The 14,806-nt window shown below is 48.1% G+C and overlaps 1 protein-coding gene across 5 annotated transcripts in view; it reads right to left on the bottom strand.

The window, feature by feature from the left end:
- DNAI7 (dynein axonemal intermediate chain 7) overlaps positions 1-14,806 on the bottom strand; it is a 52,603-nt gene that overhangs the window by 28,575 nt on the left and 9,222 nt on the right. For 4 of the 5 annotated variants that reach the window (XM_019489498.2, XM_019489501.2, XM_019489497.2 and 1 more), the window contains 5 exons: positions 13,258-13,332; positions 7,954-8,055; positions 6,713-6,850; positions 5,357-5,503; positions 378-481 (listed from right to left, as the gene is read on the bottom strand). In XM_019489498.2, the coding sequence (XP_019345043.1) occupies positions 378-481; positions 5,357-5,503; positions 6,713-6,850; positions 7,954-8,055; positions 13,258-13,332 (566 nt within the window). The remainder of the gene's footprint in view (positions 1-377; positions 482-5,356; positions 5,504-6,712; positions 6,851-7,953; positions 8,056-13,257; positions 13,333-14,806) is intronic. The other variant, XM_014609827.3, reaches the window with a different exon arrangement.

The raw sequence follows: 14,806 nt of genomic DNA on the forward strand, positions 1-14,806 counted from the left end.
CAGAAATGTGGGGGGCAGACTAGGAGGCATAAAGAGTGAAACGAGTTCTGGGTCAGATAAGGTATTCTGTGAACCCACTTGGGCCTTCTTCCCCCATGCCTGAGACTGTAAAACTACAGGTCCCATGCCCTGCCCATTCTCTTTCCTGAGGAGACAATCTTGCTCATACGAGAATTCATCCATCCATTTTATAAATGATATTCACTATACCTTTAAAATCCTCCAATACAGAACTTACACACAATGGAAGGGACACGGAGGTGAGTTTAACCAACTTAAAGTACCTGTGGACTATATGGTGCTACACAGCAAGAATGTAGGTTGTCAGAATCTGGCCATTAGTCTTTATTTGAAATAAGATTAGTTGTCTACTGTACCTTGGATTCTTCTTCAGATTTGCCCAAATACAGAAAGTAACATTTTTATCTTTAATGACCATCGCCATATTTCCACTGTCAGAATCTGCATAAGTGTTAGCCTTCTACAAAAATCAGACAGACTCAATCAGAATATTAATGAAACATAAAGGAAGACAAAATTAAATGGAAGTTATAAAATATCATTTGTTTACCAGGCTTTTTTTAAGAAATATAGCCAATGGACTTTGGGCAACCAAGCTAGTTTCAAAAAGTTATGAAGATTGAACTACTGTATATAATATGCCTGCTATAGAGGTAGCCAGTGTCCCAGCAAAACTATAAATGGAGTGAGCAGCAATAATCTTCACTCTTTTTTTCAGTGAAGAAGCCCAGGAAAGAAATTTAATGAAAAAATAAAAATAAGGAATTTAATTTTTTCCCAACAAACTGATCTATCAGTAAGGTTATAAAAGCTTGCGGGAAATAAAAACAAGGGAAGGATGTCAACAAGTTGCAGGATATTTAATTTTCTGTTTTGCCAACTAAATCATCCAAATTCTTCCAACTATTTTTTTCATAAGTCCGTTTCTTCAACCTCTAATCAGTTTTGTTCTAATATGTCTATGTCTTTCTTGAAGTGCAGTGATTTTTCAGTGCTGAGTACCACGTAAAAATCACTTCCCTGAATTTACAGGTGACGTTCCTGTTAATGCAACCATGTGAGTACGCTAGTGTTTCACATTAAATTGTGGTCTACTATAACCCTAGGGTCCCTTTCTAGAGTACAGCAGCTTAGCCAGTCAACCCCTAATTTGTATTTGTGCATTCGATTGTTCCACCCAACGTTCAGGACTTGTCCTTACTAAATTTCATTTGATTGATTTTAGACCATTTTTTCCAGTTTACCAGGGTCATTCTGAATCCTTGTCCTGTCCTCCAACATGTTTGCAATCGCACTCAACTGCACTAGAAGGAAATTTCTAGTTGCATATTGCACTGTAACATCTGCAAATTTCACCCTCTGTTAATTACTTACATAACTCAAGTGTGATTCTTTCTGTTCCTTTATGAAATGACAGCTGAACTAATCTATCATATAAGCAGAGAGAAGTAGTTAGCTGTATTACTCTGAAGTCAGGATGAAGGCAGGACAGAGTTGTATCTTTTATACTAGTTCAGGGATGCATAAATTTACTTGGTCAGTCCTATGAAAGGACTTGTAGAGAGCTGAGATGCAAAGAGCCCCTCTTTCCCTCTCTCCTTCCTTATCCTTTAATCACTTTTTCTATTTGAACACCTGCTACCCTGCAAGTCCTTCATATCATCTGATAAAGTAAGCTGTTGCTTACAAAAGCTCATGCATCTCTGAATTAGTGTAAGATAGAGGTGGGCAATTATTTGGGCTGGAGGGCCACTTAGGCAGATTGGGTGAACTGTTGCAGGCTGGGTGGGGGCAGTGCTGACCCAGCATGGCAGCAGGGAGGGGTGCTGACCCATCCTGGTGTGGCTGGGTGGAGGGACAATTGATTCCATCTGGCCCAGGCCCATCTACTCTGCACCCACTGCCAGAAGCACTGGATGGAGTGGGCAGGCAGGGTCTCCATGGAGACCGTCCCAGCACCCCATGGGCAGGGCATGCTTGGCTGAATGGATGGGATGGGGCCATGCATGAGCAGGGAGTGGCATCTGGAAGTGGGACGGGTGGGTGGGGTCAGAGCTGGGATTGCAGAGCGGTGAAAGCTCAGGGCTGGGGCCGAGGATCTGGGACAAAGCCACAATCTGCTCCCTGCATGCCTCTGTGATGGGGGCTGGTTCTGCGGGCCGGGGTATGTAGGGAACAGATCATGGCTGTACCCCAGACCCTGGTCCCATGCTGCCACCATCCTGCGTTTCCAGCCCCAGTCCCTCCTGCCCATCTGTCCCTCTCCTGGCCACTGCTCCCCCACTGCGAGCAGCCTCATCGCATCTGCACAGCCAAGCACACCCTGCCCATGAGGGGCTCAGGCCAGTCTCCATGGAGACCCTGCCTGCCCACTCTGTCTGGTGGGTGCAGGGCAAGGTCTGACAGCGGCAGAAACACTGGCAGTAGCAGCCAGAAGAAGCTGCTGCCACCAGGGCTGCTGGGAAGCTAAGTCCAGCTGCCGCACCACCCCAGCCCCACTGTGCACCCAGAGACAGCAGGACTGGCCACAGGCACCATGGCCCAGGCTGCCTCTTGCACCTGGGCCAGGCAGACCAGATAAAATCCTCTGGTGGGCTAAATCCAGCCCATGGGCTGGATTTCGCCCACCCCTAGTATAAGAAGTGCAACTCTGCCCTCTTCTGCCTAATCTATCACTTAATCAAATAGGTACAGGCAGACCCAGATGACCACCCAGAGTCCCAATGAAATCAGTCAATCCCTGCACAGCTGCAAGAATGCGTATGGCTTCTATTAGATCATGAGGCCCAAACCTCCAGTAATTGTGAACTGCAAATACAAAATGCTGAACAACTGCATTACTTGGGACCAAGTCCTGTCTTGTTAACTAAAGCATGCGGTTGATCGGTAACCGTACAATGTAACTGTTAACTCTGCATGTTCCTGTAGTGATCCTAGTGTAGCAAAATCACTGCAATCAACACTGTTTCATTCAGGATTATATTTACAGTGATTTTGATCAACTGAATTACAGTTACAGCACAACAGCTGATACATACTCCTCCAATAGCTCCTTCCTTTCCAAGCAGTTAAAAGTTACTTTGTCCACAAGAGATTGCATGTTACTTTGGTAACACAGAGAGTACTTCAATAACACCTGACAGTCTGACTTGCATTCAAACTCTTGTCTAAATCTACTATTGGTCCAATAAAAGAACACCATAAGAAATCCTTGCCTCTTAACACACAAAGACATTTAGAAAGATATCTTTCCAAGCTTGCATAAGCAGTAAGAGATTTCCGGATCAAAAGGGGGCAGAACTTCAAGAGAAAGAAAGAAACTGCAGGGTGCATCTACATGTGCGATTAATTCAAAGTACGCTTACTGTGCAGTAAAAATACAATGCAGTAAACCTACCTGGGAGGATATCTACACATGCTCCTTCTTGGAAGCAGATTTGCTCACAACGGGAGTAGCCACTGGTACAGGGTTGCTCCTGCCCTGCTCGGCCCCGCTGCAGCAGCCAGGGGAGCTCCTGACTTGCCCTCGGTGCTAGCCTGGGGGCTGGCAGAAAGCATGGGGCCGGCTCCCACATGCATGGAGCCAGGAAAGCTCTCCTGGCCCCGTATACATCAGGAGTGGTCCTGATATGCACAGGGCAAGGAGATAACTGCTGCAGAGCTATCCTGCCCTGTGCACATGGGGAGACACCCTGCATCCAACAGGGGTTCCCCATGCAGCCTGGGGCTGGTGGGGACCTGTCTGATCCAACTCAATGTGCTGCACAGGGGCTGACTGGGGCACGAGGGTGCTCCCAGGTGGGAGCCAGCAAGCAGTTCCCACACTGAAGCACGCTTGTATCCTGGGCAGCCCTGTTGGTATCTACACATGTTGCGGTCCATTAAATAATGCCACCATAGGATAGTACTTGTGGGTGTGTGTAGACAAAACGTTTGCATGACACTTTAAAGCAAGTTAAATGCTTTTGCACCGCTTTAATCGTGTTGGTGTTTGCATGTGTCAGCAGCGTATTGCACATTCATTCCAGCCGCTGTAGCACATTCGGCGGTGTAATGCGCCTTAAATGTCTTTGGGGTGCAGCAAACTAAAACAGCTCCAAGGAGTTTTAGTTTGCTTCCCTACAGCCGCGGAGCGAAGCAGTGGGCTCCATGAAGCTTGAGGACTTTGCAGACAGCCTGAGTAGGCAGCCTGGGAAGGCAGGCTCCACTGAAAAAACAAGAAACAATGGCAAGCCTGATCTTTTTTTTCTTTCCCCTGGAGCCTGCCTGCCTCCATGAGCAGCATGGTGACCCAGTCCTTCCCTCCGTGGCTGCAGTGTCCCTTGGGACCACCAGAGCTGGGTGCCTGCAGGTGGTTGCTGCCTGCGGGGGGGGCACCACTGCCATGGAGAGAAGCACCAGTCCACCCCTTCCCACCCCACTCCCACAGCCCAGGGACTGCTCTGCCCACAGGCAGCTCGCCCTCCCCTCCCCACTGCTGGAGAGGCAGGTAAGACATTGGTGTACATGACATAGGGGTTTACTTTGCCCTTAATTGAAGCAGTGTTTTTAAAAACCCACCGCTTCAATTTGGGGCCCCCGTTTCATCTACACACACCCAGTGTTTACAAGCACTAACCTACAGCGACGTTTATTAATTTACTGCAACTACTTGGGGCACACGTGTAGACATTGAGACTTTACTGAGGAGCTAATTAGGCAGCTCCACAGTAAACGTCTTGTGTAGATGCACCCAATGATTCAGTGCTGCTGTTCTAATTATGCAGTGAATCAGAGTCAAATCATTTAAACTTCTGAGGTTGAATCAAAAGTTACAACACAATTGCTGTATATGTATTATTTTAATTGAAGAAAATGCTAGTATTTATATTTTCCAAATATAAGTGCATTCAGTTTCTATTGTGCAGAAAATCTTTGGCCTTAATTATTTTGGGGTTTAATGTAGCTGACAATTTTGTGGAATTACAACTTTTTTGTATAATCAGTGGTTGCACCTAATATAAATCACAGGGACAAATTACAGAAAGCTAGGGCTTTCATAGGGCTCTTAACTGCTTCACATTCCAAATCCTAATGAAATTTAGTAGAAGTCGAACCAACTCCCTTAGGTTCATTTTAAAATTCCAGTTTAAGATACTTCGAGTGTGTTAGGTCTTTATAAACATCCTGGACACATTTATGGGGGGACACTTATATACTAATTCGCATCACAGTCCAAAAATAAAACAAACAACAACAAAAAATACTTTCCACTTGTTCAAATTATTCCAATGTACAAAATTGCAAGCATGATTAACATAACAACCAAAATATAAAGCTTAGCTAGCTTGCTTACTTTAAGCAGGTTTCCTGTTGCTTCATTGTATTTCTGATGAAGAAGACTCTGCAAATCCAAAATCGATTCCTGGTATTGAATTACATTTTTTTCAGGTAGTTCATTCAGTGGAGTGTCCAATAACAGAAAATCCAACTTGTCGATTAACTGAAGGAGGTTAAATTTTCTACATTAGCTTTCAGGTCAAACCAGTGGTTTATTTCCTTACAATTCCTTTTAAAGGAGTAATGTGGAGCATGCTTGCACTCTGCTTTCAGATATCATATGTCGAGACATGTAAAGTGCTCCACCTCGGGATAAGCAACCCCCAACACACCTACAGGCACCAAACTGACTAGCACCACGAATGAAAGGGACCTGGGGGTATTAATAGACCACAGTATGAATATGAGTTGGCAGTGTAATGCTGTAGCCAGTAGGGCAAATAATACTTTGGCATGCATCAATTGATGCATCTCCAACAAAACCGAGGTGATTCTTCCACTCTGCTCAACACTGGTGATACCGCAGCTGGAGTACTGTGTCCAGTTCTAGGCACCACACTTTAACAAGGACGTGGACAAGCTTGAGAGAGTCCAAAGAAGAGCCACACGTATGATTAGAGACTTAAAAGGCAAGCCATACGAGGAAAGGCTGAGAGATCTAGGACTCTTCAGCCTGAGGAAAAGAAGGCTGATAGGGGACCTGGTAGCAGCTTACCACTACACTATGAGAGTAAATCAAGGACTTGTTGAGCAACTGTTCACCAGGGCACCCAAGGGGAAAACCAGGACTAATGGCTACAAACTTCTGGAAGATCAATTCAGACTCAACATTAAGAAAAACTTTTTCAAAGTTAAGTTGGCCAAACTGTGGAATAAGCTCCCTCCAGAGGTGGTGCAATCACCTACCCTTGAAATCTTCAATAGGAGACTACACAGTCACCTTGCTGCGGTCACCTACCCTCAGTTATCTTTTCTGCTTGGTGCAGGGAGCTGGAACCAATGATCGTCTGAGGTCCCTTCCAGCCTTACAATCTATGAATCTATGTGGTTCTTTGGGGTTTATACATGCATTGCAACGTACATAAACTGGATCCTGATGCAAATTTTCACAAATACGGGGAAAAGCTATTTGGATTCAGACTTTTGATTGAATACATCTCTAAACATTACCTATATGTTCCTAAAAGGAAACATGTTGAGTGTTTGGGTACCATAGAATTGATAAATTAGGAAAGTAAAAACAACACACAACAGGGAGAATGGCACAAAAAAGTAGTGAAAGTTCAGGAATAGCCAATTACAGCCAAATGGCTATGCAGAGATACATAGAGAATTTATTTCACAAACCTAAGAATATTATTTTAATCCTTACATTTAGTACTTTGTTTCCCTTCTCAATCACAAACTCAATATCCTCATTTTGATCTTCTCGCCACAAGCTCATAAAAGTATTTATTTCTTGAGGCACAGCTGGATCAGGACTCCCATCACAACCAATGTAGTGTTCCCACTAGAGAGAATTTTAAAAGGAAAAAAAATAGATGCAAATATTTTAAATTTGTCAGGTCAGTTTAATTTAATTTGGGAGAACAAATACTAACATGACTTAGTCATAACAATATGTGTATTGCATGATGTCACTACAAGGTAAAATAAAGGCTCTACTGGCTGATTAACACTGAATTTCCTGAGTATATAATGCTTGCTAGGTATAAATCAAATAATCTTTTTTTTATTCCACATGATTTGTTATACTCTTTCAATTGCATTTTAATGTAACTTCTGTGTCTCAATAGCATCCCTTTCAAATCTGCACTGTTTTTTTCACATAATTCTGCCAATATACATCAAAAGCCTGACTAGCAGGCTGTTTAGTCTGAGGCCCTTGAACAGGTGTTACCAACTGCCTGAAATTCTACAGAAGTGTTTTAATTAGAACTATGGTGGTTTTCCTTGAGATATTTTAAATTAAAATGAACAAAGCACTAGAAATAAGGAAACAATCTTGCAGTTAATGAGACAAGAGTTAGACACTATAAAAACCTTTCCCACATCTATATTCTGTGACTAAGTCCTGGGTACTCAGCTCTTGGCCCACAGGTCTAATGTGGCCCACAGACCCATGGTATCTGGCTTGCAGGGCTCCTCATGGGTCAGAAAATTTGGTGGTGAAGCAGTGGCCATTTATAGCCATCTTACCCCACTACTAAAATCCCACACCCCCTCCCCCTGCACAGTGAGATCAGGGTTGGGCCAAGTCCCCTTGCCCCTGCACAGCTGAATCAAGGCCAGGCTACCCCCAATGGGGTTGGGTTGGGTCCAAGCCATGCCCCCTTTCTCCTGTGCTGCTGAATCAGGGCAAAGCCACACACCCTTTTCCCCACAGGACGGAATTGTGGCTGAGCCATGTCCTCTTCTCCCCACACAACTGGACTGGGGCTGGGCTGCCTCCCACCTACCTCTGGACAGCCAGAACTGCACCTGTCCTGGTCACTAGTGGGGCATACCAGCCAAATCTGGCCCATGGATGGACCGGGCACTGGCCATCAAGCCTGCTAGGCAAAAAGGTAGGGCACCACTGCTCTATGCAAATATGTTAAGAAACAAGCTTACCTTTGCATATGCTCTATATTCCTCTTTCCATTGCACTGCAGACAAAAAGCTCTCTTCTAGTACATGGAGTTCTGTAAGTTCAGACCCTCTCCGTTCTTGATCCTGTTACCATATTAACTTAGTTTTATTTTTATAATTATTTTGTGGTAAAAACTCCAAAGTTTATTTCAATCTTTCAATCAACTGTTGTTCACATTTAAAATAATCTTGTTATTTTCCTTAAAGTCTTACCTAATTGGGTTTACAGTTTAATAAACACCAGTAAAGTAAAGAATGTTAAATTACTAAAATGTTCTATTCTTTTTTTTCTGACAAATGTGCCATACATAGAATATGTAACAATTTCTATCAACACCTGTTTGGGGTGATTTACCTAACAGAGTTTTAAATTTTGGAACTGCAGTCATCTTAAATTCATTCCAATAAATCTTTCTACAACAGGATCATGCACATGCATACTCACACACATATATACATAAACCTATGAACCTGCCATAAAATGCAGCTAATTCTAGAATCCATAACACACCTTAATAGTACTGAACAGTACCAACTACAGATCAGGAGACTACAGGCAACATATATCCAACTGAAAATATAACTGGAACTGTAGAAAACCAAGAAAAATGTAAGGCAAGCTTATTTCAGTAGATGTGATATCTTTTATTTGACCAATTGAGTAGATGGAAAAAAGTTCTTTGCAAGCTTTCGGGCACAAGCACCCTTCTTCAGGCATATGGAGTCTCTGTTGTTCTGAGATCTCCAAGGAATGGAAGATGTCAGTGAGAATGTAAATACGTGGAAATTGGGAAATCAATAGGTAGAGAAGGGAAGGGAGAGGGAGAAACGAGGGGGGAAAAATGCCAAAGGTAAGTAAGGGAGACTCTACTGTAGCTGATTTCTCCAAGGTAGAAAAGAGACAGTCTGTGAAAAAGTAAATAGCTGGAAATAAGGAAGACAAAGGGTAGAAAAGGAGGGGAGGAGAGGAAGGGAACTTACAAAGCATCTTTTGTAGACAAGCCTATGGACTTCACCTCATACATCTACTGGATAAAAAAATAATTGACTCAGTATAGACATTGGATTTATGACACATTACAGCCTGCCTGACATCTGATTCACCAGGTACCTGTCTGACCTTACCATTTACACTTCCCCCTCTCCTCTTCTTTCCCGCCCGTAACCTCAAACCTTTGCCACCAGAAGTCCCTGCCCTTGCCCCTGGAAGTACTCCTTTGGGGAAGAGGGTTTGCTATCTTAGAACCGAGAAAAAAACAAATGATGTACTAAAAGTCACATACCTATAATAATATATTTTAATACAATTTAAAAAATATATTTTTGTCCTGATTTGTGTGTTTGTGCTGTATATATAGAAGTGATTACATAATAGCTCAAAATGCAGTCTTACTCTTGTATAGTGTGGGTGGTGTGCAGGGGTGCCAGGGGGTATGGGTGGGTAGGTGAGTGTGGGGTTTGTGGGGAGCTGTGGGTGTGTGTGTGTGTGTGTGTGTATGGTATTTGTGGGATGTATGATTTTGTGTGGAGGAGGGTGTGGCTGTGGAGTTTGCAAGAAGGGTTTGAGGGTATATGGAGTGTGCACGGGAGCACCCTATGCACTCCCCACTGAACCCTTCAGCACCCACCCCTGCTCTGCAGTAGCCGAGAGCCTGAGCACGCCGGTGCAGCCACTCAGATCCAACTTTGGGGGAGCCTTCCTGCACTTCCAGTGCCCTGTGTTGGGTCCCCACTGACTTCTGCTGCCCCCAGTGGCCTTGCTTGCACCCCTGTGATGTCCCCTGGGCTGGCCAGGCCCTTCCTGGATGGCTTCCGGGTTCCTGGCAGCCACAGCAGCCTCCAGAACACAAAAGCATCTGCAGGGCTAATCTTGCTCCTGGAGGAGCTTCCCTGCAAGTCCTGGGACCAGAGAGTGAGCTGCCAGCAGGCCGCTGGGCCACCGGGGAAAGGCATGTCAGGCCCAAGGGGAAGCGCAGGGGGTGCCTGGAGCTGCTGGGGATGGCACAAGCAGGCAGGGATGTGGCCCGGGGCATGGGAAGCGTGGGGAGGCAGTGTGGAGGTCACATTGCGTACTTGAGACTGGGGCAGCAACGGCCCAGCTGCCCTCCCCATGGGTGGCCTCAGTGAGCACTGCCACCCCAGAGGGAAGGCCCACCCACCCCTGCCCTGCAGGGCCCCAGAGGCCCACTGACAGCTCACCCCCCAGCCCTGGGACAGATAGGGAGGCTGCACCAGGAGTCAGATCAGGTCCGTGGCCACTTTTCTGCTTTGGAAGCTCTTGTGGCCTCCCTGGGCTTCCTGTACCCCAGGCCGGGTACCTGCAGCTGGGAGCATTGCCGCCCCAAGCTTCAGGCATGCAACTGGACTTCCACACTGCCTCCCTGTGCTTACCGTGTCATGTCCCCACCGCCCCCAGTGGCTCTGGGTGCCCCCTGCACTGCCACCAGGGTAGGACAGGCCCTTCCCTGGCAGTCCCTGGCCTCCTGGTGGCCACAGAAGCTGCTGTAATGCAAACATGGCCACGGGCCCGATGCAAATCTCCATGACAACCTGGCTCCAGGCCAGGCTGCCAAAGAGGTGGCCACCCGCAAGGCCCAGGGCCCAATCCTTTCGTCCAAATGGGCAAGCGCGGAGTATGTGGGGTAAGGAATGCATGTGCTGGTCCCTGCCTGTACCGTGGGGCTGGGGAGCTGGAAGCGAGCAAGTGTGCGGGAGCCAGCAACAACCTGGCAGTGCCCCAGGGCCAGTGGGGCCCAGAGCGGGGCACCAGAAGCCTGGAGTGTGGTTGGCTGGGCTCTATGGAGCTGGGCTGAGCTGTGCCAGCAGGGAGAGAGGGGAGCCGCCATGGAACACTGGTGCTGGCTCTCATGTGCCCACTTGCTCCCAGCCCCCCACCCCAGCCCCGTGGTCAGGCGAGGACCAGTGTGCACAGCCCTGAACCCGCATGCCCTGCATTCCCTTGTCTGGGCAAAAGGATCCCGGCTGTTGCTAGTTCCCACACGTCCACTCGCTCCTGGCTACATAACCAGACTGTGGGACTCAGCAGGAGCCGGCCCAGCCTGAGAACTGGGGTGATTACCTGTGGTCCTCCCCTGCCTCCCTGTTCCCCCGCTCTTACCTGAATTTCCCACTATGACACAGGCACGAGCAGCCCCACGGTCCCAGGCCAGAAGCCTCTGCTAGGCAGAGGCTTCTGGCTGGGTGGGCGGGGGCAGGCAAACCCTGCTGTTCCAGGGGCCTGCTGTGGGCTCCCCTGGGTCCTTCTGCCCCTGTCTCCTGTCATTTCTGACAGGAGCCAGGGGCAGTTAAATATTAATTAAAAAAAAAAAATGTAAGGGCCCCGCAGGCTGGATAGAATGGCCTGGCGGGCTGTATTTTGCCCACCCCTGGTATATCAGTTTTGTCTGAGGCATAACGGCCAGTACTATGCCTCTGTTCCTTCACCTCACTCCTGCCATGGCTCCAGCTCCAGTTCTGGCAGTGGAGAGAACAGAAAAGTAGTGGCATCACACAGTCCTGGAGCAGCACAGGAGGTTTTCTGCTACTGGGGAGTTGGTAGCACCTTTATAGCCACCAATGTGCAAGTTCAGCAGAGTGCAGGGCCCCTGATTGGCCTGCCAGATCACAGGAGGCTGCTCCTGTCACACACTTTCCACACTATCCTTCATTTTCCATAAAACTCTGATATTTAATCACCAACCTAACTCATTGCCTTGTTTAGAGTACTGTATTTATCCAAATGCAAGATAACTTCAAATTTAAGAAGACCCTCCCAATAATGAGATTCCATGCATGGAAAATTATAGATTTGTTCTAATTTTCCATGTATGGAATTTGATTATTGTGGGGTTCTCTTAAATTCATCCTCCTTACTGCAGTGGGGAAAGCAGAATCAATGGAGCAAGTGGCAGGGAGGCAAACAACTTGAGAGGAAGGTGGCCTGTTCTCTGTTCCATACCCCCTGGTGCCTGCCCCCCTGGAACCAAACCCCCATCAGTTACACTCCCCCCCACCAGCTGTTTCCCCACCACCTGCCTCAAGCATAAGAGAAACTGAATGCCTTCCACGACCTACAGCTTGCCCTCTCCTGCTGCTGTCCCCAGCTGATCTGGTTGCAGGGAGCCCAGCTCAGCCAAGGACAGTATCAGCGCCTCAAAGTTTCCTCCTTCCAGCATCTGCTCCCTGCCTAGCTCTCCTCCCCAATCCCTCTCTGGCAGGGACAAGTGACTAGAAGAAATCTGCATGCCACTACTGCTGTCCTCAGCCAAGATGGGATGTTCACATAGCTGCTTCCCGCAGTGCAGAGCAGGAGCAGGAGCAGGAGCAGGGCAGAAGTGGTTCTTGAGCTCCCCCCTGCCTGAAGACCACTCCAGCTGAGAGCTGTTGGGAGTGGCTGTGCAGGAAATCCAGCTTGGCTGGGGACAGCACAGGTTCTTCCCTCCCTGTCCAGCTCCATGCTATATCCCCAGCTGACCAGGAACAAGCTGGAAGGAGGAACCTGCATACTGCCACAGCTGCTTCTTACAGCACAAGGCAGGAGCTGGTCAGGAATGGCTCTGAGAGCTCCCCCCCTCTACAAATCTGTCAGCTGGCAGCCAGATCCAGTGACAATGTGTAGGGAATGCATGTGCACCTCCTGAGAGCTCTGGTGCACCCCCCGAAAGGCAGTGCTCTCCATTTAGGAAACGGATGGGGGGCAGGCAGGAACACAGGTGTTCACCCCCGTGAGCCAGGGAGTGGGAGTGCCAGATGAAGCACTGCAGCCACTTCTGGAAGCGCCATGGTCACTTTTGGGAGTGCCGCAGCTGCGGCCGCTTCCTGCTCGGCATGATCTGTTGCGGGGAAACCACCCTCCTTGGTGAGATTGGCCACAGGGGGACCCCCCCGGTCAATAACTGATTGCTGGGGGGGGGGGCACATCCCCCCCCCCCGCCCCCGATGAAAGTAGCACCAGTTGCCCATGGTCAGATCAGTTCAGCTGGGAGCTGTGGGAGTACAAGGGGCACTTGCTATACATGACTGATGTCTCCTCTGACATGTGCTAATTAGCATTGCAGCAGACTTGATTAAATAAGTCTGCTGTGAGTCTGCTGGAGCATGCTAATTAATTCAGTGTTCCCGTGTTTCAAAATAGCGACAGGGGCACTTTAACTAAAGCTTATCGAACGAGCTTTAGTTAAAGTGCCCCCACCACCATTTTGAAGTGTGGAATGCTGAAGACACATGATGCTGTGGGCATTTTAATTGAAGCGGCTCTCAGTGACACTCTAATTAAAGTGCCCCCACCTCCACCTCAGCCTGGCTGGGGACTTCAGTAGTGGTGTGCAGGTTCCTCCTTCCAGTATCTGCTCCTTCCAGTATCTGCCAATGAGAGAGATGGGGGTGAGGGGGAGGAGAAGAGATGAGCAAGAAGCAGATGTTGGAAGAAGGAACTGTATGCACTGCTGATGCTGTCTCCAGCTGAGCTGGAGTCTGGGGTCCCTGCACATCTGCTCCTCACAACTCACTACTGGAGCAGTTTGATACTCTATGGGTGCATCTACACAAGACACATTAATGCCCATTAGCTTCATTTAATGTGCATTAAGGGCACGTGTTTACACGTGTGCACCCTTAATGCTAATTAAAAATGGTGAAATTAGGCTAAAGCAAATGAGGTGCGTGTGTAGACATGACCTGGCACTAACTTTAGTGCTAGGTCTGCCCAGCCACTAGGGGCACATGGCAGGGCTGCAGAGACTTGGCACTAACTTTTGTGCCAAGTGCACTATGTTTAGCGCCAAGTCCCTGCATGTGTAGACACCTGCCAAAAATCACTTAATGTCCATTAGCTTAATGCTCATTAAATGCATGTGTAGGTACACCCAATTCTAAGTTAAGGCTTGGTTTTCCTATGTTGACTAGGGAAGGAATATCTTGTCTTGGAATCAAGTAAAAAAGGAAACATACATAATCATTAGAATTAGAGGTGCACTGATGCATCAGATCAGCACCGATGTAAAGAAAATTGACTGTATAGGAAATCAGCTTTTTTTGCCCGATGTGGCTGATAAATGCCCCGTGCATGAATACAGCTGCAGTACAGCATGTACGCTGCAAGGAGCACAGCCGGTAGCATGGAGAGCTGTGTCCAGCTGGTAAGTCTGTTGTGGAAGGGGAGAGGGGAGAAAAACGGTGGCGGGGGGGAGATCAAGGCCCCCACAGTGAGGGAGGGAATGGAGCTGGAACAGGGACAGGTGCTGCCCAGCTGGGATGGTGCGGGACGGAGCCGTGGCTCGTCTGGGGGGCACGGGGAGGGGAGGGCGGCTTCTGCTGCTGCACGCACCCTGGAAGGCATGGGGGGCATGTGCCCCCGGATCTGCGTGTGAGGCGGGTTGCCAATGCGGGCTAGAGTCGGGGCTGTGCCAGGCTCTTCCAGGTGGGGGTGTATGGAAGAGGAATGGGGGGGGAGGCGGCATATTTTGAGGTCACTGCAGCCCCCCACTGTAGTTCCCCTCCCAGCACCGCCACTGCCCACCCGAAATGCAGCCCAGCCCAGCCCCCACTGGAAAGAGCCCAGCACAGCCCTGGCCCCAAACTGTAGCAGCAGCCCGCCCCATGTAGATCCATGGACATGCACCCCACATGTCCCTTCCTTTCCTTCTCCCCTTCCACCACAACAGTCCTACCAGCTAGACACTACTCTGAACGCTGCCGGGCTGCAAATCGGATCGGATTGGGATTGGTATTGACCAATATGCCTCCTTAAAAATTGGCTATCAGTATCAGCCCCAAAAATTGGTATTGGTGCACCCCTAATTAGAATTTTGGTACTTAATGCTGATTCAAAAATACT

The sequence above is a fragment of the Alligator mississippiensis genome, chromosome 4, assembly GCF_030867095.1.
Source record: "Alligator mississippiensis isolate rAllMis1 chromosome 4, rAllMis1, whole genome shotgun sequence".
NCBI lineage: Eukaryota > Metazoa > Chordata > Crocodylia > Alligatoridae > Alligator > Alligator mississippiensis.